This window comes from Tursiops truncatus, chromosome 3, assembly GCF_011762595.2.
Source record: "Tursiops truncatus isolate mTurTru1 chromosome 3, mTurTru1.mat.Y, whole genome shotgun sequence".
Lineage (NCBI taxonomy): Eukaryota > Metazoa > Chordata > Mammalia > Artiodactyla > Delphinidae > Tursiops > Tursiops truncatus.
The window spans coordinates 144469217-144494854 of NC_047036.1; the positions used below are offsets into that span (position 1 = coordinate 144469217).

The 25638-nt window shown below is 41.2% G+C and overlaps 1 protein-coding gene across 4 annotated transcripts in view; it reads right to left on the reverse strand.

Annotated features, from left to right (window-relative positions):
• SLIT3 (slit guidance ligand 3) overlaps positions 1–25638 on the reverse strand; it is a 609805-nt gene that overhangs the window by 545160 nt on the left and 39007 nt on the right. For all 4 annotated transcript variants that reach the window (XM_073802786.1, XM_073802783.1, XM_033853549.2 and 1 more), the window contains exons 2-3: positions 19619–19690; positions 13409–13480 (exon numbers count right to left, since the gene is read on the reverse strand). In XM_073802786.1, the coding sequence (XP_073658887.1) occupies positions 13409–13480; positions 19619–19690 (144 nt within the window). The remainder of the gene's footprint in view (positions 1–13408; positions 13481–19618; positions 19691–25638) is intronic.

Here is a 25638-nt window from a genome sequence, read left to right on the forward strand (position 1 = left end):
TCCCTCCCCCAAATTAAGGAGATTCTCTTCTTTAACTAGAGTACCATTATCATACTTAGCAAAATTAATAATTCCCTAACAACATCTGATGCCCAGTCCACTTTCAGATTTCTCCATTTCTCCCCAGAATTTATTTTATACATTCATTTCTTCAAACCAGGCTTCAATTAAGAGCCATGTAGTGAAGTTGGTTCTCACACATCTGTCTCTAAAATCTCTTTTTAAAATAAATATTTTTTTTTAGTGTAACGCATATACAAAAAAATGTACAAATCAAAATTGTATGGCTTGAAGCATTTTCACCCAATGAACAGATCCACAAAACCTCTACCCAGATCTAGAAACAGAGGATGATACACCTCAGAAACCTAAGTCCCCTTCCGTTTACAATCCTCCAAAGATAAATACTATCCTGACGTTTAATACCATAGATTGCTTTTGCCTGTCTTGAAGATTATATAAATGGAATCAAGTAATTTCTACTCTTTTATGTCCTGCTTTTGTTGCTCATTCTGCTTCTGAGATTTCTCACGGTGTCACACGTAGCAGTAGTTTTTATGTGTTGTTTCCATTCTCCATGGTGTGAATATACCACAGTTGATTTTTTTCTCATGTTGGTGAGCATTTGGTTCGTTTCCAGTTTGGGGCTATTACAAATAGTGCTTCTATGGACATTGTTGTTTATGTCTTTTGTGGGATGTAAATCCAGGAGTGGGATTGCTCGGTCATGGGGTATGTGTATGCTCTGCTCTAGTTGACACTGCTGAAGAGTTTTCTGGAGTAACTGTATCAATGAGTCCCACAGCAGTATATGATGAATGTAGTTTGTTTCACATCATCATAAACACGTGTAAGTTTTCTTATGCTTTTCAGATGAGTGTGTGGTGTATGTCATTGTGGTTTTATTTTATGTTTCTCTGAAGACTGATGACACACTGAGCATCTTTTCATATGACCACTGGCCGTTTGGACATCCTCTTTTTTTTGAAGTACCTGTTGGAAACTCTTAACCATTTTTCTACTGGGTGCCTTTTTCTTATTGATTTGCAGAAGTTCTTTACATATTCTCAATATAAGTTCTTTGTCAGTTACATGCACTGCCAATATCTTTGACCACTCTGGCATGCTTTTTCACTCAGTGATGTATTTTGATGAACAAAAGTTATTTATTTTAATGTAGTCCAAGTTACCTATTTTTTTTCCTGTAAAGTTAATGCCTTCTGTATCCTGATTAAGAAATACCAACTACTGCAAAGCCATGAAGATATCCTGTTATATTCTAGAAGTGTTATTACTTCATCTTTCATGTGTAAATCTACAATTCATCTGTAACTGATTTTGTGAATGGTATGAGCCGGGGGCAAGATAATTCATTTTCCATATCCAATTATTCTATCACAATTTATTAGACAGATCACCCATTTCAAGCTGCTTTACAGTGCCATCTTTGTTACAAATGAAGTGTCCTTCTGTTACCTGGGTCTTCAATCTGTCTTGGCTCTTCTTGGCCAACTGCATTTCCATACAAACTTCAGAATCATTTTCACAATTTCCACAACAACCTGGTAGCATTAGGACTGCCCTGAATCTGCATATCAATTGGGAGAGAACTGACATCCCTGAGATATTGAGTTTTCCAATCCATGAACATAATGTATTGCTCTATATATTTGAGTCAACTTTCATTTTTCCAGTAATGTTTGTTGTTTTCTGTGTTAAGGCCTCGCACATCTTTCATTAGATTTATTCCTGGGCAGTCGATGTTTTTCGATGCTGTTAACACACATCATTTTTTAAATTTCCTAATCATTTGTTGTTAGTATACAGAAGTTACACTGATTTTTTTGGTACACTGTGTCCAGTAACCTGAGGAATTCACTTAGGAATCCTGAGAGTTCATCTGTAGATTATTTTGCATTTTCCATGTATTTAATCATGTCATCTGCAAATAATGACATGGATATTTCTTCTATTCTAATCCTTATACCTGTTCTTTCTATTTTCTTCCATCCTTCCTTCTTCTTCTTCTTTTTTTTTTTTTAAATCATGGCCTGGACCAGGATTTCCAATACAATGTTGAATGGGAGTCATGATGACAGGTGTCTCTCAAGAGGAATGTTTTAAATATTTCACCATTAACAATGTTATTTGATTTAGGTTTTTTTTTTAAATTTCTGTTTTGGGCTTCCCTGGTGGCACAGTGGTTGAGAGTCTGCCTGCTGATGCAGGGGACACGGGTTCATACCCCGGTCCGGGAAGATCCCACATGCCGCGCAGCGGCTGGGCCCGTGAGCCATGGCCGCTGAGCCTGCGCGTCCGGAGCCTGTGCTCCGCAACGGGAGAGGCTACAACAGTGAGAGGCCTGCGTACCACAAAAAACAAAAAGTTCCATTTTATTCTTAGCATTTTAAATACTTTAAAATCATGAATTAGTGTTGAATTTCATTAGATATTTTTTTCTACATCTATGGAGATGAAATCACTTTTCGCATCTATTCTGTTAATGGGATGAAATACATTGTTATTTTTGAAATAATAGAAATTTATTTCTTGTTCATGTCAGAGCCACATGCATGTCAGCAGGGGCTTAGAATCCTTTCACTTTGTGTCTCTACACCCTTTAAGTTCTTAGAGTCCTGTCCATTTAGCCACCATAGGAGAAGATAGCAAGGATGGAGGACCATGGAGAACACAGCACTCCCAGTCTCATTCCATGGAAGTCCAAGATTCAGTCACAAGACTCCACCTAACTTCCAGGTGTTTGGGAAGTGCAGATCATATCTGTCCTTAATGCCAATACCTCTCCAGTTGTATGAAATGTGTTCTCTGGGAGATTCCTTAAGAAGGGATCCATGAAAACCATGATGTCTGAGTTTCTGAATGCTCATAATAGGTTTTCTGTAGTCATTACTTTTGAATATATGTAGGGCTCTGGTTCACATTTTATAAAATCTCTGCTTCACAGTTTATTTCCTTAAAAAATTATTCAATTGTATTCTAGCTTTGGTGTCAAAAATATGCTAGCAATCTGATTTTCTTTTCCATTGTAAGTGTCTAATCCATTGAATGCTTAAGGATGTTTTTTCTCTTTCAAATACAAAATGCTTTTATTAGAATATTTAGTTTTGAACCTGGTCTATTTTTCCAGACGTTCAGTTACCCTTTCAGTATGTACCTTCAAATCATCTTTTATTTCAAAAGATTTTCATTACTATTTGTTTTGTTCCACTGCTTTAGTTTTCTTCCTCAGAGATTCATATTATAAGTGTATTAGAACTTCTCTGACTGACTTCCATATCTACCACTTTCTCTTAAATCCTTTTTACCTCGCTATTAGTTTCTTACTGATTTTAAAAAATACTAAAAATAATCCTTTCCATTTTCCATTTCTCTCTTTTTCTTTAATTGGGGTACAGTTGTTTTACAACGTTGTGTTAGTTTCTACTGTACAGCGAAGTGGAGTTCCCTGTGCTATACAACCGGTTCTCATTAGTTATCTATCTTATACATATTAGCGTATATATGTATATATGCCAATCCCAGTATCCCAGTTCATCCCACCCCCAACCCCCCGCTTTCCCCCCTTGGTGTCCATACATTTGTCCTCTACATCTGTGTCTCTATTTCTGCCTTGCAAACCAGTTCCTCTGTACCAGTTTTCTAGATTCCACAAATATGCATTAATATATGATATTGGTTTTCTCTTTCTGACTTAGTTCACGCTGTATGACAGTCTCTAGGACCATCCACATCTCTATAATCCATTTCTCTTAAAGCATTACCCATTACATTTATCTGCTCTTGCGTTCCATCTAGGTGAGTACGCATGAATGCGTTTTTGGTGTAAACCAATAGCATTTATTTTGCTCATGAATCTGTAATTCAAGCAGAGTTTGGCACAGTCCACTTTTTAAAAACTAACGTTTTCTATTATTTAGATTTACATAAAAGTTGGGAAGATAGTACAGAGTGATCTCATATACCTCACGCCCAATTTCCCCTATTCTTGACATCTTACATTAATATAGTACATTTGCCATAATGAACTAATACTGATACACTGTTATTAATGAAAGTTAATACTTTATTAAGAGTCCCTTAATTTTTACCTGTGACTTTTTTTCTGTTTTAGGATTCCATCCAGGATGCCTCATTACATTTAGTCGTCACGTCTCCTTATGCTCTTTTTGGCCGTGACCGTTTCTGACTTGCCTTGCTTTTGATGACCTTGATAGTATTGAGGACTAGTCACATGTTTTTTAGAAACAGCCCTTGCTTGAGATTTGTCTGATGTTTTTCCCATTAGACTGGGGTGATGGGTTTTTGAGATGAAGATCACAGATGGGAACTGCTATGTTCATTACATCATATCCAAGATACATACTTTTGACATGACTTACCACTTTCGATACAGACCTTGATCACCTGGCTGAGGGAGTGTGTGTCATATTTCTCCACGATAAAGTTACTATTCCCCACCCTCCCTTTCTCATACTCTTTTGAAGGCAGTCACTATGCAAAGCCCACACATAAGGAGTGAAGAGTTACGCTCTACCTTCCTGAGGGCAGAAAATCTACATATATTCCTTAGAATTCTTCTGGATGGGTGATTTCTCCTCTCCCCATTTATTTATTTATTTATTCAATCATTTATTTATATTAGTATGAACTCATGGATATTTATTTTATACTTTGGTTGTAATCTGATACTCATTTATTTTGTTGCTCAAATTCTTTCAGCTTTGGCCATTAGGAGCTCTTTCAGTTGGCTCCCATGTCCTTTTGACATTTCCCCATAATTGTCGTGTTGTTGTTGTTCTGAGCACTTCCTTTCTGGCACAATTTATCTCATGCCCTCATCCTAGAATCAACCCATTTTTCCAAGACACCTTAGTTACTTTTTATTGGAGAACTGATTGGAAGCCAAAATCTGGGTTGCTTCTAGGCCCTCTCGCTAACAGAGCAAAGAAATATTTGCTTGTATAAAAACCTATGTATATTCACATATCAATAAATATTTCTATGTATATGTCCACCTGTATTAAGTGAAAGTATCTATATTAGGTTAAACATTTGTTCATACTGGTGTCTCTAACTCTAATCCGTTACCACATGGGTCATGATAGCTTTCCCCATTGCTAGTCTGTAACGATATCGCTTGTCTTTCCACTGTTGAATTCCAATATACATGTGTAGTGATTTCAGAATTGTTAACCCATACCTCTGTGGGAAACAACTCTGTCAACCAGAGTCCAGTTCTTGTGTGCTATTCCTTTTGACTTTAGTCTCACAGACTCCAGTCATTTCAAGTCCACTTTGGTCAGCACCTTTTTCCCCATCACCTTCAGTAAGGTTGATTCACACATTCATCACAGTGTGCATTCCATTGTGGGATCCTCCAATTTCCCAAATGATATTTTTAATTTGCATGCATTAAGGTTCACTCATTGCACTGTCAAATTTTATGGGTTTGATCAAGGCATATGTTGTGCATCACCATTTCAATATCACACAGTATAGTTTCACCATTCTCAGCGACCCCCTCTCCCATGCTTCACCTATTTGACCCTACATCCCCTTCTCTTCGCTAAACCCCTAGCAACCACTGATCTGGATTATAAGATACAATTATGTTTAGCTTTGTAAGAAACTGCTAAACTGTCCTCCAAAGTGGCTGTACCATTTTGCATTACCATCAGTAATAAATGAGAGTTCCAGTTACTCTACCTCCTGAGCAGCAATTAGTATTGTCAGTTTTTAGTACTGTAGCCATTCTAGTAGATATGCAGTGGTACCTTATTGTTGTCTAATTTGCATTACCCTAATGAAAAATGATGTTCAGGATGTCCTTATATGCTTATTTGCCAACTGTATATCATCTTTGGTGTTGTGCCTCTTCAAATCTTTTGCTCATTTCTTTCTTTTTTTGTGGGTAGGAATGTTTGTTTTCTGAATGCTGTGTTTTGAAAGTTCTTTGTATATTCTGTATACAAGTGCTTTACCAGATATATGCTTTGCAAAAATTTTCTCCCAGTCTGTGACTTGTCTCTTCATTTTCCTAACAGTGCCCTTTGCAGAGCAGAAGTTTTTAATTTTAAAACAGTTCAAAAAAAAAAAAAAGTTCAACTGATTAACTTTTTTTTTTAACATGGATCATGCTTTTTGTATCAAAAAAACTCATCCTCAAACCCAAGTCATGTAGATTTTTTCTCTTATGTCTTCTTCTAGACGTTTCACAGTTTTACATTTTACATTTAGGTCTATGATCCATTTTGATTTAAATGTTGCATAAGATGTAAGGCTTGTGTGGGTTCAGTGTTCTGTATATAAACATCCAATTGTCCCAGCACCATTTGTTGAAAACACTATTCTTTCTCCATTGAGTTGTCTTTGCTCCGTTGTCAAAAATCAGCTGACTATTTTCGAATGGGTCTATTTCTAGGCTATGTATTCTGTTTCATAAGTTTGCATGTCTAATATTTCACAAGTACCATGCTATCTTGATTACTGTAGCTTTATAGTAAGTCTTGAAATTGGATAGTGTAATTCTTCCAAGTTTGCTCTTCTTCAATCTTGGCAGTACTTACCTTGAAATGAATTCTTTTATTTCTAAATTGTTTCTTGAGTTCTCTGCCCTTCCTTTCAAATCCTACTCTTCTCTAATCATCTAATTTCTGAGTTTTTAAAATTCAGATTTATGTTGTTCTTTTAGAGTTTATAAAGTCTTAAATTTGTGTAGCTAGTTTTGAACCATGATTATAGTTTTCATCGGTTTCGTGGGTACCTCTTTCTTACATGTTTTCATTGTTTCTATAGAGATTATTATGTTTCTTATTCTTCATTTTTCTTATAAAAAGTTTTTGTATGAGCTTCAATCATAATCCTCTTGGTTGCTTATTTCTTTTCTTTTTTTTTATAAATTTATTTATTGTATTTATTTTTGGCTGTATTGTGTCCTCGTGGCTGCGCATGGGCTTTCTCTAGTTGCAGCGAGCAGGGGCTACTCTGCGGTGCGCACGTTTCTCATTGCGTTGGCTTCTCTTGTTGCGGAGCACGGGCTCTAGGTGCGTGGGCTTCAGTAGTTGTGGCGCAGGGGCTTTGCTGCTCCGCGGCATGTGGGATCTTCCTGGACCAGGGCTCGAACCAGCGTCCCCTGCATTGGCAGGCGGTTTCTTAACCACTGCGCCACCAGGGAAGTCCCGGTTGTTTATTTCTTAAATGAAAGAAATTTCCTTTAGTCTTATGAGGTAGGGGTGGGAAGTGATAGCTTTTTTAGCTTTAAGCGTCTAGAGAGCTCATTCTTGGGGTTGTTTGTTGTTGTGGTTAAACTAATGAAAAACATGGCCTTGTATTTTCTAAGATCTGCCTCTTCTGGTGATTTCTGGCACTTTCATTGAGAAGGTTTCTTTTCATTTCTACTACTGTACCTGTTCTGATTGACTAGTCCCCAAATTTTCTTATCAACGTTAGGCCTTTCTTTGGAAAACAGCCTTGTTTGTGGTAGTTTGAAGAATTTATAGGACCCAGAATACTCCAGGTACTATCAGTCATTATCACATCATGATTCCTTTGTTCTCACCATGAACTGGATCTAATCAAACTCCCCTCTGATTTGGCAGCTTTTCTCAGTTTGACCAGTGTTTTCCAGTGAGTACGTGTTGGTAACTTTATCAATCTCCTGTTCTGAAGGACTTCCCTCTGCTTTCTTCCACATAGATGAGACAATACAACAGTCTTATAACCATCAGCTGTGCCCCTTTCACTCCCATCCACGTACACTCGGGAGGCAGGAGTTTACTGGGATACTCTGTCAACTAGCTTTATTGTAGATGCTGTGTGTCTTTGGTTTTGCTATCCTAGTTGTTCAGCATGTTTTTATTTGAGAGGGGGGATTTTCAAATATTTAACCAACCCTGCCTTCCTGGAATAAGCCAAACTTGGTTGTAATATCTCCTTTTCAGGTACTGCCAAATTCATTTTGCTAATATTTTATTAGGAAATTCATATAATATGTTGGTTGATATTTTCTCTTGAAATGCCTTATTGGGTTTTGCTTTAAAGGTTATGCTATCCAAATGACAAAAGTCATATTTTTAATAGAATGAGTTTATGATAAATTGATACTATTTATTTCTTAAAACTTCGGTGCAATTTACTGGCGAAGCCATCTGAGCTTAGAAAGTTCTTAGTGAAATATTTTAATTAAAGGTTTAATTAGATTTAGGACTCTACTACTTTCTACTCCTTCTTGTTTCAGTTTTTAATTTCACTTAATCTCTAAAATCATTAAAATAAAGTTCTTCAAAATCTGCTCTTACTATCATTTTAATCTTTGTAAAATCCATAGTTATGTCCCCCATTTTATCCTTTATGTCAGTAATTTAGTCTTCTTTCTTTTTTGTTTACTAATAAGTCCTGCTGGCTTTTATAATTTTTTCAAGAATGAAAGTTTGGTTTTTTAGAGTTTTTCTATTTCACATACTTCTGGTATTATTGATTTTCTCTCTTCTACTTTGTTATTCTTTCTCTAGCTTCTTATGATGGGTATTTTAATAAAGATTTTAGCCTTACTTCATTTTAAATATATACTCTACACAAACCAAATAACATGCTTAAAGGCTATACATTTTCCTGTGGGCATGGCTTTGACTGCAATCCACACTTTGTGATATATTGTGTGTTTATTAACATTCTGAAAAATATATCTTCCAATTTCAACGGTGAAATGTTCTTTGATTCAAAGGTTATTTAGAAGAATATCATTCAATTTCCAAATATTTTGAAAATTTCCACTTACTGCTTTTTGTTGATTTCTGTATTTCTACTGTGGTCAGAGAAAATACTCCTTATGACTGTAATCCTTTGATATTTGTTGAGACCTGATTTCTAGATCAGTATTTGATAAAAGTTCTGTATGCACTTGAAAAGAATGTTTGTTCTACACTTGTTGGTTGCATTGCTCTCCTTGTTTCACTTAGGTCAGGTTTGCAAACATTGTCATTAAAATATTCTATATTGTTACTAAAAATTTTGTCTGCTTGTTCATCAACTACAAGAACCATATCTTAAACGAGTATGAATTTGTCCATTAGTTCTGTTCAATATTTGTTTTCTGTATTTTCAGAATATGTTTTTAATATATACTATACATAACACATACACGCACACTATACATAATACATACATACATACTATACATAACAGTACATACAAACATAGATTTGCTGTACCTTCCTGGTATATTTACTCCTTTATCATTATGAAATATCCCTCTTTATCTCCATTAATGTTTCTTGTTTTGAAGTCTTTTATCTGTGTTAATACAGCCACACCAACCTTCTATTGGTTAGTGAGTTCATGGTATCATTTTCTATCCTTTTACTTTCAGCTTTTCTCTCTCCTTATGCTTAATGTTCATCTTTTGAAAGAATCATATAATTATTCTTTATTTTTTAATCCACCCTGGAAATCTGTCTTTTAATTAAAGTATTAATCATTTGCATACAAAATAATTATGATATATTTTTATTTAAATAGATCATCTTACTATTTGTTTTCTTTGTCTCATTTTGTTCTATGTTCCCTTATTTGAATTAATCACATTTTTGGGGATCATTCTATGTCATTTCTCCCTCTAGTAGGTTATATATTTTTTAACTATTCTTTTCAAAAGCTATCTTACAGATTACAAAATGAATCTTTGATTTAATAAGGCAATAAACATTAGCACTATTATCACTTTCTGCATAATTCAAAGATCTTCAAACACAAACTCCATTGACCTTTCCAAGTTTTGTGCTACTGTTTCTATCCTAAGCTTCTTTCAATATAGAACAGTCAAGTCCCACCTCCTTCGTAACACTGACTTTTTAAAGAGACCAGGGCAGTTATCTTGCAGAATGTCTCAGCTACAGGATTCACTTGTTTCCTGCTGGTTTTATTTATCTTGTTCCTCTATCCTGTTCACTTCCTGGAAATCAGAAGCGAGCTCGAGCTAAATTGGCATATTTAGGCAGTGCTTTGAAATTTATATTTTGTCACATCAGGGACATGATAATTCTAACCTCATAATGTTATATGCATTAAATGAGATGGCCTGTGTCATGACTAAGATGGCATCTGACACATAACAGGGAAAGAGCAGAGTTTCTCAACCTCAGCACTACTGACATTTTGGACTGGGTAATTCTTTGTTGTGGGAGCTATTCTGTACATTGTAGGATGTTTAGCCACATTCCTGACTTCTACTCAATACATGCTATTAACATCCTACAGTTTTGACAACCGAAAATGTCTCCAGACATTGCCAAGGGTCCTCTGGCGGGGAAAACTGGTCCCAGTTCAGAACCACTGGTATAGAACAAAAACCTAAGTATTGGATAAATATTCTACAAGTACTTACTATCACGCTTTGTGCAAGGCTTAGAGATTAACAGTTAAATGGAACATAATTCCTCATCTCCAAATACTCATAGTTCTGCGGAGAGACAATGAGGCAAACAGGGAATTAAAATATGGTATAAGTGCTATGATATGGCCCATAATGTGTTGTCATGAGGAAAGAGGCACCTAACTCAGCCTGGAGCAGAGGTCCTTTCACGGAGGAATAGAGAATTCCTGAGTAGAGACCTGAAGGACAGGATTCTCTGCCTTTTCCCTGTAAGCCTCAAGAGATTACACCCGTAATGACCATTCCAAATGAAAATAAACATTACAGAAATGATACAATTTCCAGCCTCTTTCAGAGTATGATCAGTAAAGATTAATTTACTACCAAATATAGAGACACAGGTAAAGTAAGCCAGTAGTGAGAGCCAGGGGTGATGGCACAATGAGCCCTCTACCTCTTCCGTTGTTAATAGCAAATACATTGTAATTTCCCACTCTATAGTCCTCGGTCTGCGGGCAGACTGGATAACCAAAACCAGATAAACACTAGTCAGGATCACATCACACACACCGACACTGAAAGGCCTTAAATGAGAGAGCCTGTCCAGCTGTACATACTAGTCCAGCTACCTATACTTCCATTCTTCTTCCTGACCAAGTGCTTCTCAGCTCACTCGCAATATAAGTCAGAAACTGGCTAGCTGTTCACTAAGCCTGTTTCCTCTACTTCCAGGGCATATAGCTCGACTAGTTTCCTAGCCTCCCCTGCAGTTTACTGCGGCCACATGACTCAGTTCCAGCCCAAGGTATGTAACAGTAGAAGTAACATGTAGTCCTTCCAGGTCTTTTCCCATGAAAACCTCCCATGTACAATCCTTCCTGCTGTTTTTCCTTCCACTAGCTTGATGCCGACAAACACTGGTACCTTGGAAGCCACGATTTAAAGATGGCGGAGCCAGGGAACGGGAGGAGCCCATGTCCCGAAGTCTCCCCTTGGAGCAGAGAGGCCCAGAAACCAGGAATGCTCTTATTGGGTTTTATATGAATAAGAAGTAAACTTCCACCCTGTTAAGCTATGAGATTTGAGGGTTTATCTAGTACAGCAGCTAGCATTACCCTCTTAATACACCAAAGCAGAGAAACAGCCAGGTTTACCCTACGACTGTAATCCTCTCAGTCCCTCAGACGTGCAAGGTATTTCAGCCATGTTGACCAAGCCAAAGAAAAGCCCCTTTTGCTAGACTATTCCACGGATATTCCCTGGAGTTCAATGGGTATGTGAGAGGCTATTTGCAGGGCCATTGCTAAAGATCACACTTCATCGAATGCTTGCAGCAGAGAAATATGAAAGGACGTGGGCTTTGATGTCAGACAGATGTGGCTTTGAATCTTGGCTCCCCCCACTGACAATTCTTTGGCTTCATCTCCCTCAGCCTCTGTTTCTTCATCTGCAAAATGAGGGTAATCACACCTCACAGGAATTTTGCGGGGATAAAATAACAGATAGCATATAATATACTGGCATAGTTCCCAGCATGTCCAAGGTACTCAATTAGCTCTTTCCCAACAACCATGAAATTAATGAATTGGAAATTTATTTATACTTCTAATCAGAAGACTAAAGCAAGAAGTGGCCTTCTCACAAAGGATTTTGTATTTATTCTTCCACGTAAATGTTGAGTATTTCATACAAAGGAAGCAGGTTCAACAAGTACTTTTATTTTTTTTTCCCCTGGGTCTAAATAAGGAGAAGAGTTAACATTTTAAGAAACTTAAAAGTATAGATAGAGGCAACATTCATTATTTTTATCTCTATTTTCCCTTATAAGAAACTAAAATCATATTTTCAAACCAACAAAAGAACATATGCTGACCTTTGACCCAGAAGGAGAGCAATGAATGAGACAGTTCACAACACAGAGCGGGGAGTAAAGGCTTTTGCTGGGTAATATTCCCTCAGGTTGCCCCAGATGGAATGACTCCAAGGGAAAAGATGGCACATTACAAAGCTCATAAGTTGGTGGAAAGTCCTATACTTTACCCAAGCCTATCTCTGTAGATGAGATTTGGAAACAGGACAGGTAAAGATGGGAAGATCCTTAAGCTGGAGGAGCAGAGAGCTGTTGCAGGCCCGTCGCCCGAATGCAGGAGAAGGAGGCTGAAATATCAGGTCAACCAGGATACAGAAAGAAGCCTGGAAAGAGCCGCCCACCAGCATGACTAAGTGCTCTTGGGGACAATCCCCTCTCAAAGGGCAGAAAGCAAATATCCAGATGTTATGAGCTGCCAGATGTGATTAACCGAGGAAAGGGGAAGCTGCCCACTTAACTATCTGAGCAGCCTCCCTCATCACAGTGACCCGAGAGTTTTCTGCAAAAGCATTAATCAACAAAACGAATGGAGGCTCCATCCACCTCCCATCCCCACCCCTTTTGCTCTCTCCCTCTGTCAGAGTCAGAACAGTGGCCTATTTTCAAACCACTGGCAATGCACTCTCTCATGAAAATATGTGGGCTTCCTGACACAGGCTGATGCTCACTCAGAGAAGATGCAGGCACACCGAAGGCCTCGCCTACCCGCCTGTCCTTCCTCTCCCACGAGAATGGGGCAGAGGGGGCCCCGAGGAGAAGGCCTGAGGAGGGAGCCTGCTACCCATGTATAGGAGTAGGGAGTTTCTGATGCTATTTTCCATGACAGGGATAGCTAACTGAGGTCCTTCTTCCCCCACAGAAGGGAAGGCTGAGGCTTGGGCAGGAACAAGCCCCACGTACAGCTACCAAGACAGAGCTCAAGGCTGGGAAGCAGAAAAACAAGCCCCAGATGCCAATTCTAGCATCTTTTAAAGAAAAAAAGTTTAAATGGGTTTCAGTGTCTCTTTAGCAGGCATCTAATGTGCTTTAAATATAATAGCAAACATTTTATTAAACACTGGAGCCCTTTTTTTTCTTAGCAAGGCCACAACGAAGCCAATTTACAAACAAACAAGGCTTTTCAAGAAAGGAGGTTGTGCTGTACTTACAATCGCTCCAGCTGCTTCAGATCCTGGAAGGCGCCTCTCTCGATGACGCTGACCTGGTTGTCTTCCAGATGCCTGGAACCACAAAGGCAGCAATGGTCAAGGACAAGCGGGCCTCAAGGATCCTCGTACTAGGCTGCAGGCCATGCAGGCATGGTCACTCAGCCCCTCCCTCGACCCTCGGATGGGCCCCCTCAGCCAGGATCAGTCTGGGGGGACAAGATAATTCACATCCCAGCTTGGTGTCACGGTAACCAGGGTTTCACCGCCTGCATACTTCTACCTGACAGATTGGTTTCCAAGCCTCTATTTTAAGAATGTTCTCAGCAAATACCCTCCCAAGCACTGCAGGATGTTGCACAGAAAAAGAAGAGGTAAAAGCTGCTTCTTATAAAAACCACACATATATTCAGCATCTCTTCCCTCGGAGCTCCCTCCTCCAAGGATTCAAAAATACTTCATTGAAAAGGGCCTTCTCTGCTAACTCTGTCTCTGGGTCACCTCGTAGAAAGGTGAAGCTATTGTTGGGTGCCTGCCTGTGCCGGAAACGTCACAAGCCCAGAGCCTGGCTGCTCCCAACATGAAGGTGATGGTCACAAAAGCTAAGTCCTCCCAGCCACAGGCTCTGCTGACCTCCAAAGTCCTCCAAGCAGATGATTAAAAGTTTGATTCATGCATGTGGCATATCCTAAGAATTGAGCAGACAATGAAACATTTGTTTCCCTAAGTTTGAAAAAAAAAAATGGCAGCTTCAAATGGATTAGCTGAACAGTAGGAAAGAGAAGAAGTGAGGCTGCATAGTTTCCATCCAGGGCTGACCCTGGTGGCTGAATGGGACTTAGCCGGGATGCAGTTGTGATTGAAGGACGTTTCTTTGGTAGGTGGAGTTTAGAAGGGCTGTGTGGGTTCCTCTGGATCAGGCAGGAGGACGGGCGCCCTGAGGCACCTGACGGAAAAGCAGAAGGAAGGAAGAGTAGCCTTGAGGAAGCTTGGCCTTCACTTCAGAATAACTCCTTGCACGCCAGCCCTCCACCTCTGAGATAGTTCATAACCCACTGCACTTCTTGGGCTTAACACTCAGGCCCTTGTGTTTATTTTCAAGTCCATCTTCCTCGCTGTGCCTAAGGACCAAGAGGGTAAGGTCTTCTGTTCATCATCACAGTCCCAGCCCTAACACAGGTGCCCAGCACAGCAGCCACTTCATAGACTTAGTGAATGAAGAAAACACTAAAGAGGACGTTGGACCACAGCACATACTGATTTTACATCAAGGAAAAGGCTAGTCCAGACACATGAAGTTTCCGACTATCAGAGCGATGGGGATATTTTGTATGGGCTCAACGATATATTTTATAATTTTGTGAATTTGTTGCAAACATTTAAAAAAATCGGGATATTACACACACATACACACCCCACAGAAGAAACTCCAAAATCAGCTCTCATATTTCCAAATATCAACAACTTTGGATGAGGCCAGAGTCCTCATCCACTCTGATTCACACATTTATGTTCCTTCTGCCCCCTGTAGGCTGGTCTCATATAGGCTCCTCACTTAACATACATGGGCTCCCAGGAACAGAGGTTAAGAGACTTGCCCAAGGAGAAATTATTTGTATGAAGTCACACAGCTAGTGAGGGTGGACCTAACTCCCGATCTGGTGTGCTTATCAAATTTGGTTGAGAATCCCTTTTCTGATTTCTTACTAGCTGATGGCGTGCTTTTGAACTATCTAGCCAACCTCTCAGAGACTCAGTTTCCTCATCTGTAAAATAGCACAAATAAAACATTTCATAAGTCCTTGTAAGAATAAAAGTGGAATAAAGTATATAAATTATCTAGCCCAGGATCTGGAGTACAATCAGAGGCTTAATAAACGTTCTTTTCCTTCCCTTTTCTTCCTTTTCCATCCCGCCATATGGCAAGGAGGGCCTTGCAATGCTAGCAGGCTCACACTAGCACATCTTGCTAAACAGGGAACCAGTTCAGTATTTGTGACTGGGGGTTTGTTCAGCTGGGTTTTTACTATCAATCAGTCCATCGTAGAGCTTGCTGTCATTACTTCCCAATTGTTACAAGGGGCAACGCTATAGGGTGGCTTAGTGTCACATGCCCTCAGGGTTTCTGAAGGAGTCTAACTCCAAACTCCCATGAGGAATCTCTTAGTTCTGTCCTAATTAATCTAACACTACCAGCTTCTTTCAGAAAGGGGAATAGAAGGGATGGTTGATACCTGCCCCTCCTCCTCTTTGCTCAAGCCCTGGGAGGCTAACTTTTACCGGCTTCGTCAGGAAGCTTCCTTGACGCTGGTTTCCTATTGGGTTCAACCAACCAGCAGGAGATGAGAGGGTGGGAGAAGAGGGAGTGAGGTGGGGGTTTATTCCCAGCTCCCTCCTTCCCTACCAAGTCACTGCAGGTGGACTGCATTCCTCTACCTAAGACCCCAGGTGCTAACAGGCAGTCCTTCCTTTGCTGGGCTCAGGTAACCACTCCCTCCCGCTGGTCCTTGAGGCTCAGAGGGGACTAGCGACCAACGGTTGTTGCTAGCCTCAGGGAACTGCGCCAACTAACTCTTCCTGGTTTCTCTTAATCTCACCCACACCTTTGCAAATAAATCTTTATTTAGCTCTCCTCATTTGTCCTGCTGGGATCCTGACTGGTAAGGTAGCTAGGGTCTCTTCTTGATGTACTTCCTAGACCGATCAGAATCCAGCCTAGTACCCGGTCTTTAAAGGCTCAAGAAATAACCAACACTTGATGAATAAATGGATCACTGAATGAATGAGCTGTGAACTTCCCATCCAGACTTCTAGGCTGCGATGCAATTCAGGAGTTTGTGCTAAAACCCTCGCTATCACTCTCATTTTACTGAGCAGATGCAGGAGACCCGGGGATCCAGGAGGGGCTGGACACCCAGAAGGGCTGACTATGGCTTGAATCTGTTCTGAGTTAGAGGGATACAGACCGTGCTCATTTTCAGTTCTTTCGGCATTGTTATTTTTTTACTTTTAACACTGGATCAGAATCGGAAATCACCCCCATGTGATGATGGCTGGGGTGGAGTTTAACTCTTTAATTAACCCCATTTGGGATAAAGCTGGTTCCCACATTGTGGGCATACTTGCAAGAGTTCTCGCAACAGACTACTAAGAAAGGGAATATAATTGATACCACCAGAAGAGACCTTTTCTTATTCCTGCCCCTTGGAAGAAAGAATTGTTATAAGCAATTCTTATATCTTCCCCCTGAATGTACTTTATTTGGGGAAAACCCCTGGATGAAGCCAAAGTTCCCCAATCTCCATTTTATTTGCTTTCGCCCATTCACCTGCACCGTATTAACAGTTCTGCATGGAAATGGGTGGCAGGCTCCAATTATTCAAGACGACCGAGTTTTTTCTGGTTTCACTATAAATTGTAAATAAGAAACAGATACAGGGAATACGCCGAGGTGTGATGAAAGCTTTTCAAAAAGATAGTTGTCTAGGTTACTCAGCTAAAAAGAATAGACCGAGGGAAAATATGGTTTAAATGTCTGGATACTTTATTGGTGTCAGTTAGAAAGCATTTCAGCTACCCCACGTAGCAGATTCTTTCACACTAATAAAGGGCCACTTGAATGGGATTGTCTTTGAGTTGCTAAGGAAGATAATGAAACATAGTATATTAATAGAGTCTATGAAGTGAGGGGAGGGGGAGGGTTTCAGCACTGCTTATCAAAATAAGAAGAATGTACCAATTAACTGAAAAGATAAACTGTAGTCAAAGGAATGTTGTAGACCATCCAGAGGATATTAATATGATCTTTTGTGATTATTTTAAACTTTCTATTTGCAGACAGCAGATATGGAAATTGGAATTTTTACTAGTCTTTCTGATGTAATGGTAAGAAAATCAAAGGGTTGTTTTTGACTTTGTTAGAAAAATGAAGCATTAGGTGAAATTTCTGACTTGTATGAAAGGACATTTCTCACAGATTCTGGGGGGAAAAAATGGAAAAAAAATAGAGAAGTTAAGTGTTTGTTCTTTAAGTTGGTAAGTGACCTGGAATCAGGAGTTTACTGCCTATATCTCTTTAATAAAAATCACCCTAAAACTGAGCCATGAAAATCCCCCGCCTTTATCCCAATCTCCATCTGATCCCCACACACTTGTCGGAGCTGCCAGTCATTTGACAGACACATGACTGCTTGGGGCAAAAGAAAGACTTGGCAGAGGGTAGGGTCTTCCCTCCAGGGATGGGGGGAGGGGGGGTGCACTGGCCAAAGACCAGAGACCACATCGAGGGGAGAGCATCTGCTAGCTGGAGGCCCAGCCCTGAGATCCTAGCAGTGCCACACCCTGTTGCTCAGGGAAACTCCGCTCAGCCACTTGCACACCACGCTGCACTTACCAAATTCCTAGACTATCACCTTCCTGGTTTTCTAAACTTCCTGTAACACAAATGAACAGAGGCACTGCATGGAGGTTAGAAAGCACACATTCTGGCTTCTGAGTCCTCCTCCTTCAGTTCCCTGCTATGTGGAGTTGGGACCACTTAACCTATCTGTGCCTGTTTCCTCTGGGCAGATAAGGGTTAATAACTATGTAACAGAGCTTGGTCTGTGGAAGGTACCATATATACATCAGTTATCATCATCATCATGACCATCTACTTCTCAATCAGGAAAACAATGAGACACAAGTAATGTTCCACAGGTTTCAGTGAGAATAAACACATTGTGCGTGAAAGTGTCAAAATCACAAAGCATTATATATGTAACTATTAGGGTTAGAAGGACTTCTAAATACTTGTTATGGGTCAAACTGCATGCCCCCCAAAATTCATACATTGAAGCCCTAACTCCAAATATAACAAAAAGTGACTTTATTTGGAGACAGGGTCTTTACTAAGTAATCAAGTTTAAATGAGGCCATTAGGATGGATCCTAATCTAATAGGACTGGTGTCCTTATAAAAAGGGAAAATTTGGACACAGAGACAGACATGTGTAGAAGGAAGACAATGCAGAGAGACCCAGAGACAGCTAGCGTAAAGCCAAGAAATCCCTGAGGCCACCAGAAGCTAGAAGAGAGGCCTGGACCACATCCTCCCCTCAGAGTCCTCAAAAGGAACCAACCCTGCCAACACCTTGATTTTGGACTTTGGAAACTGAGACCATAAATTTCTGTTGTGTAAGCCCCCCAGTCTGTGGTACAAAGTTACAGTAGCCCTAGAAAACTAATATACTACTCATTCCCTATTTTACAGATGAGAAAAGTAAGGCCCAAAGGAGTACAATAGGGTACGAGGTCACATGGGCAGTTAATTCTGAGTCAGGACCAGAACCTAATATTTCCAGTCCCCAAAATACAACTCACTGTATTATAACGGGCTATGAGTAAAAAGAAGGAGGTGGCTTTAGATACCAAGACTTTAGCTGCTACTTCTAGCAAAAAGCTGCCAGCCAAGATTCCAGGACACGACAAACACCAAGTCAGGGGCCTGATTGCCCAGGCTGCACTCCAGGTCTGGAGTCACATGTATGGGTCAAAATCACCTTCTGAGTAAAGAAGGAAAGAGGGTCCAATTCCTCCTCTCTTGTACCTCTGAATGTCTGAGACTCGTCAGTGCACAAGAATTTGGGCAGCTTCTTATCACTCAGATTTAGGGATGGATGAAAGTGTTCAATATTTAGCAATGAAACCTGATATTTCTTGCTCCCCTGCTGCACCAATGCCCCTCTCAAATTTTGCTACCTGTCTGCACAGCTGCAAGTGTTCAGCAAGAGCTCTGACCCTGTCTGACTCTCTCCCTCCTTCCTCCCCTCCTCTCCATTAAGCAACAAGATAAATAACTTTTGTCTTGATTGCTCTTTTAATTCACAGGCTGAGGGAGAAATTATCATCTCTATGGAAGGGAAGCATGGTTAGCCAACCTGACCCTGCTGTCATCCTAGAAGCTGGGCATGTTGATTTATTTGTGTATAACCTTCTGTGTTCCCTGTCACTGGAACTGACTTCTTCCATTGGTCTAGCCCAGCCTACAGCATGGAGACACAGAATGAGACAGCTGGGGAAGGAAACCTGGATGTACTAATGAAGGGCTTTCTGCTGCAGAAGGGCGAATTCTTGTTGTCCAGTGCTTGGGGGTGTGATGTCAGGGCAGTGGGACATTTTCACAAGGCTGAAGAGCTGAGAGTGAAAATACATTGGAGAGCCACGCGTTACTTACAAGACTCGGAGGTTCTTGAGTCCAGCGAAATCGGTCTTGGTGATCCTGGTGATGTTATTTCTGTCCAGGTCACTGCAATGGAGAACAAATGTGGGTCAGATTTTTGCAGGTTACACTTATGGTCTATTTAACCCAGACTGGCTTAAGCTGGAGGGACGTTGCTTGTTAAGGACAAGGCAATTCCCATGATTAATGATATTCCCTAGAGCATGTCCAACCAACCCCAAGGACATTGTATGGAATAAGCTAGCCATTATGTACACAGTAGAGCCCTGGTATGTTTAGCTGCCTGGCTTCTCTTGCCCCTTCTTCAGATAACAAATTTTTCTTTGGAAGCCCCCCTCCCCCAGCTCTTGGATCATATCATACAAGTGGGGCTGACTCCTCTCCCCAACTCTGGAGATGGGCACCTGATCTAGGCCAGGCTTATAAGCATCTTCACTCCCTGTGACCACAGTAATTGTTTCAGGAGTACATACATGACTCAAATTCCCAACAGCTTTCGCTCCACTGGAGTTGCCAGAAGCTATCTAGCTACCATGAAGAGAGAATTTCCAGAGTCAGGAGATGAAAAGAGACTGGTTCTGGTGCTATGCTATGAGTAGCTGGATCCACCCATGCCTGATGCCAGAAACCTCTGTATTTTGAGATTATGTGAGCCAATCTATCCCATCTCCCTTATATTTTGTCCGAAATCAGTTTGAGTTGAATTTTCTATCACCTGAAACCAAAGGAATCTTGACCGACTTTGGTACCCACCTAGGTACTTGTCTATTTTCCAGCTAATCTGCAAACTCTCTGAGGGCAAAGACCATATCTCATTTAACTCCATAGCCCAACATAGTAGCACATGTGCCTGACAAGAGTAATCTCATACAACAGGTAAAGACAGCTTCATGGATTAATCCTGCCCCAATTTGTAGGCTGAAGCTCCCGAAAATGGCCCTAAAGAGAAGAATTTGCCATGGAAGAGCTCAAAGCATTATGGTGGCGTTGGTGTCCAGGAGAAGGAGGCACCTTGGATGGTAGAAAACCAGAATTAGAGAAAACCAAAGTCAAGAAAGAACTTGTGAACAATCGTATAAATACTGTGCTCACTAAAGCTATCTACGAAGACGGGATACAAAAAAAAATCTTTTTAAAAAAGGACCATGAATAATATGTTACAGTTTTTAATAATGGAGGCTGAACAATTAATTCCTATTTACCATGTCTCCTTGATCAGAAACTTTTCAAGGTTTTGGCCAAGTTGGAGTTTAGCTTTGCTTCCTGCCAGGACATTTAGGTACTAAAAGGCCATTTTCCCAATGACGGACCCCCACCCATACGTTCACTACTTCTTTGGTTCTCCTACTCAGGTCCTCAAGTTGCCATCCTGTTATTATGCCTCAGAAAGACCTGTGAGTTCTCAAGTTGCATAAAATGAAAAGGGAAACAATTTTCAGATTCTAGCACTCTGTATAAAGAAAAATCAAATTGGAGGAGGGATTACTCTCCTGATTTCAAAAAGTCACACTGAAATAAAAATCAAGTGAGTCCTGGAGCCCCCTCCCTGGGGAACCACCTCCCTTCGTCATTCAGCTTTCCTGTATCTAAAGTAACAATCATTTAGGTTATTACAGAATATTGAGCAGAGTTCCTTGTGCTATACAGTAGGTCCTTGTTGGTTATCTATTTTAAATACAGTAGAGGATATATGTATATGTATAGCTGATTCACTTTGTTATGAAGCAGAAACTAACACACCATTGTAAAGCAATTATACTCCAAAAAAGATGTTAAAAAAATAAATAAATAAATCCAGTAGTGTGAATATGTAAATCCCAAACTCCCAAAAAATGTTAAAAAATACAGTAACAATCAAAGTTGTTTCTTTTTTTTTTTAACATCTTTATTGGAGTATAATTGCTTTACAATGGTGTGTTAGTTTCTGCTTTATAACAAAGTGAATCAGTTATATATATAAATATGTTCCCATTTCTCTTCCCTCCTGCGTCTCCCTCCCCCCCACCCTCCCTATCCCACCCCTCTAGGTGGTCACAAAGCACCGAGCTGATCTCCCTGTGCTATGCGGCGGCTTCCCAATAGCTATCTACCTTACCAAAGTTGTTTCTTAACCAGCTTGTGCTGGAGAGAGGCAGCATTTAGACTTCTCAGACTAAGCTGAGGGCTGGTAAAGGAGAGCAAGAGTCACACGGGGAAATAATGAAAGCTGTTCACGCAAGGAGTGGACACCAGCACACAGACAGGAATCTGTGTGTGCTCATCATCACCCCGAGTTCCTTCTTACCCCCCATCTCAACTGGGATGGATGTCTGGGGACCGTGACAACTGAGAATATGACAATGCAACCAAGGGTTTAATCACCAGGGCACAGCGTGGTAACTCAGCAGCTTGTGTCAGCGGCTGCGGCACTGATATTTTCAATTAATATTTATTTACGAAGGGGCACAAAGTGTGCCGCTGAAATGCCGAGGACTTGGAAGCATGGGTTCGGGTGGGGACTGTGGGGTTGTCTCAGGCTCAGAGTCAGTGTTTGGGAGGCTGAGCTTCAGAGGGAAGCAGCCATGAGCTTGAATGCTTGCCCTGCCACTTCCTGAGTGACTGATGGGCAGTTCGCTTCATCTCCAAGGCTCAGTTTCTCCAACACCCTCTAACTGATGGCGACAATCCTGACCTCAAGAGTTTTTACGAGGGTTAAATGAGATGACGACGCATACACAGTGCTTATCAGGCACTCGTTAAATAATCGTGGCAGCTACCGTTACTATAATTAGTTGAGTGACAGCACCAAGAGTGGTCCCCTTCTGCTGCCTCTCCGTGCAGTGTGTCTAGGACACCTACTTCCCTGGTATCTGGCTACAGAGAGAGGGTAGGGAGAGAGCTCTGTTGTCTGTCTGCCCCAAACCCCACCACCACCCCTGCCCAACGCGCACACTGCCAGGGAGGCCAGGGAGCATGTGGGTTTTGGGTGACACAGGTCAGGGTTCAAATCTCTGTCCCGCTCCCCACTCCTAGCTGTGTGAATCTGAGTCACTGACTTAAGTTCTCTGAGCTTCCATGCTTTACATAACCCTCTCCTGCTTGCAGACCTTGGTTTGGTGAGGACAGAGCCTGGATTGCCAACCTGCTTGGCTGAAAATGGGAACTAAGGAAACTGACACTGAGAAGAGGTTGCACCACCTCATGTGCCGTCCCTTCCCCAGCCCGGTCATCCCAGGCCAGGCTCCTTAGCCAGATTTCTCAGCCTTCTGCTCTGTCCTTTGAAGAAATCAGTCTACTTTAGCTCAGTATGAGCTCTGAACCATCTGCAGGCACGAATGATCCCATCTGGGGTGATGTTAGACGGGGAAGCCATTACAGCATCTAGATCGGGGGTAGGGTGGGGAAGTGGGGCCGTTTCATCAATAAAACATGTCTACAAACAGTTCCTTTGACACACCTGTCCTCAAGAGGTGGAGTCTCTGCCCCTTTCCGCTGAGCCTGAGCAGGTCTTTGTGACTGCTTGGACAAAAAGGATTCTGGCAGAAGCGATGCTGCAGAACTTCTGAGGCTAGATTAGAAGAGGCAGTAAGTGACCGCCTGGCTGCTTCTCAGAGCACTTGCATTGGAGCCCTGAGCTGCCATGTGAGGTCAGAAGACCTGAAATCCCCAATGGTAAGATCATGTGAGGGAACCAGAGAGAGAGAGAGAGAGAGAGAGAGAGAGAGAGAGAGAGAGAGAGAGAGAGAGAGAGAGAGGGGGGGGGGGGGGGAGAGGCACCTGAGGAGCCCCATCTGGTCCAGCCCTGGCTGTTTGAGTCTTCACAGCCTAGAGGTCAGGCATATGAGTGCAGATGCCTTTGAGATTCCAGCCCCAGCTACCATCTGACTGTGACTTACGAGAAATTCTGAGCCAGATCGCCCAGCTGAACCACTCTTGAATTCCTGCCCACAGAAACCATGAGAGGCAATACTAAAGTGAGTGCATATCTTTAAGCCATTAAGTTTTGGAGTGATTCGTTTTGCAACAATAGAGAGATGGAAGAGAATGGAAGAGAAATATTTAATGTCTGAAGAGTTAATTTACCATGAACAATAGAACTCCATTCATATGACTCTCAGTGGCATGTCCTTTCTGAGCCTTGCCTGCCACTCTGGAGACCCTCAGTCCTGTCATTATGGCCAACGATGGCTCAGAGGGGCCAAGGATGGCTCAGAGGGGCACATGTTACGGTAGGGATGAGATGAGAACCGGCCCTTCTCTCAGGCTCTGAGAAGAAGAGACTGCATAATTACGGTTGCCCATCCCTCTAAGTGGGGCTTAGGATGCCATGGGAATCACCATGGTATTATATTAGTGTTCACAAAATGTGGTTGCCATGCACTGAACACTGGGGCAGAGACTGGCAAGTTGTCCACCGCACCATTTTCCTTCTGTCCAGTGCACAGAGATAGACCACATTTCCCAGCTTCCCTTGCAGGGAGGTGCAACCATGTGACTGAGTTTCATCATTATTACATGAGCACAAGTAATATATGCCACCTTCAGGCCTGTTCCATAAAACTTCCTGCCCAATCCTACATGGCACATAGAAAGAGCCTGACTCCTTGAATGACTGCATGCAACTGAGGTCTTCTTCCCCTGTCTCCCCATTTACCCATATTAGACTCAGACATGTTCCAGAAATAACCCTTAAGTCACTGAAATTGGGGACTATCTGTTATAGCACTCTACAGTGATGAATGCAGTATCTTTGAGTCAGGAGCTTTCTAACCTTTTTCTTTTCCTTCTCTTTGCAATAGTTCTGAAATGTAAGTATTACTAGCTTCCTTCAACAGATAAAAAATACTGAAGATCAGCCTTAAAAAGATATTTGCTGGGCCCAAACTATGCACCAGGCACTGTACCAAAAACTTTATGTTTATTCTCTCTAATCCAGTCAGCAATCGTATGTAGTAGGTACCTTAATTATCCCATTTTTCACATGAGGAAGCACCCTAGCTTAGAAGATTTTATCGGTAAGTCAAATTGCCACAAGGTCATACAAGCAGTAAGTGGCAAGGTTGGGATTTGAACCCAAGCTCTTTGAATGCAGAGGCCATGTTTTTAACCATCACATCATGCTGCCCATCTCCAGCTAGGGTCTAAGCATATTCTACTATATCAGGGTAACCAATGACTGCCAGAAAAATGAATGAATAAATAAATAGAACAGAACAGAATAGAATTTACCATCATACGTCTTAAAGAAAGTGAAGGGATACTCCTAGTGGCTTTGCTGCTCCCCACTCCAGCCAAGTTGGTGCATTTTTTATCCCATCTCCCCTGTGAGATCTGGACCCGTACAAGCGCTGAGCCCCTCTGCAAACTCCAGAGGAAAGTGCTTTCTTGCTGTTTTTGCCCATGTCTGGTTTCTACCATGTTCCTCATCATCTACCACCTCGCTTTCATAAACAGGCATCACCATGGTAAACTCTTGCATTATTTTTCCCCATCACAATCAGTGAATCATACACCAGTGCTGTGACTTGGAGCTCTGCGGTATTTCCACATCTGTTTGACACCTTTGGTGGGGTGGGGAGGAAGTGCAATTCAGAACAACATTGGAAAAAATGAAACAAAAATGTTCCAGGGCGGACCACTGTCCTTATCTTGGCATGTGTATATTCATCCTTCTTTTGATTCATTATCTGGCATCCTTGCAAAAATTTTTTTTGCCGTGGCACATTCAGGAAGGGCAAGGAGCAAAAAACAACCCGCAGTGAGGCAGCATGGGCTTGGAGAAAAGAGCTTCAACTATAAACTCAGAAGATGTGGATCTGAGTCTCCACTTTCTCAATTCTTAGCTATGGGACTTTGAGAAAGTCACTTAACTTTATAGAGCCCCAGTTGTTGATATTGTTGATGAAACTTTTATAAAGTATGACCCAAAATACCAGATCCACGGGATTGCTATGAGGCTCAAGAGGTAAAGTATGTGAGGAAGTGCTTTCTAAACAGCACTGGGAGTGGTTAATTTTCACCCACAGCCAACAACT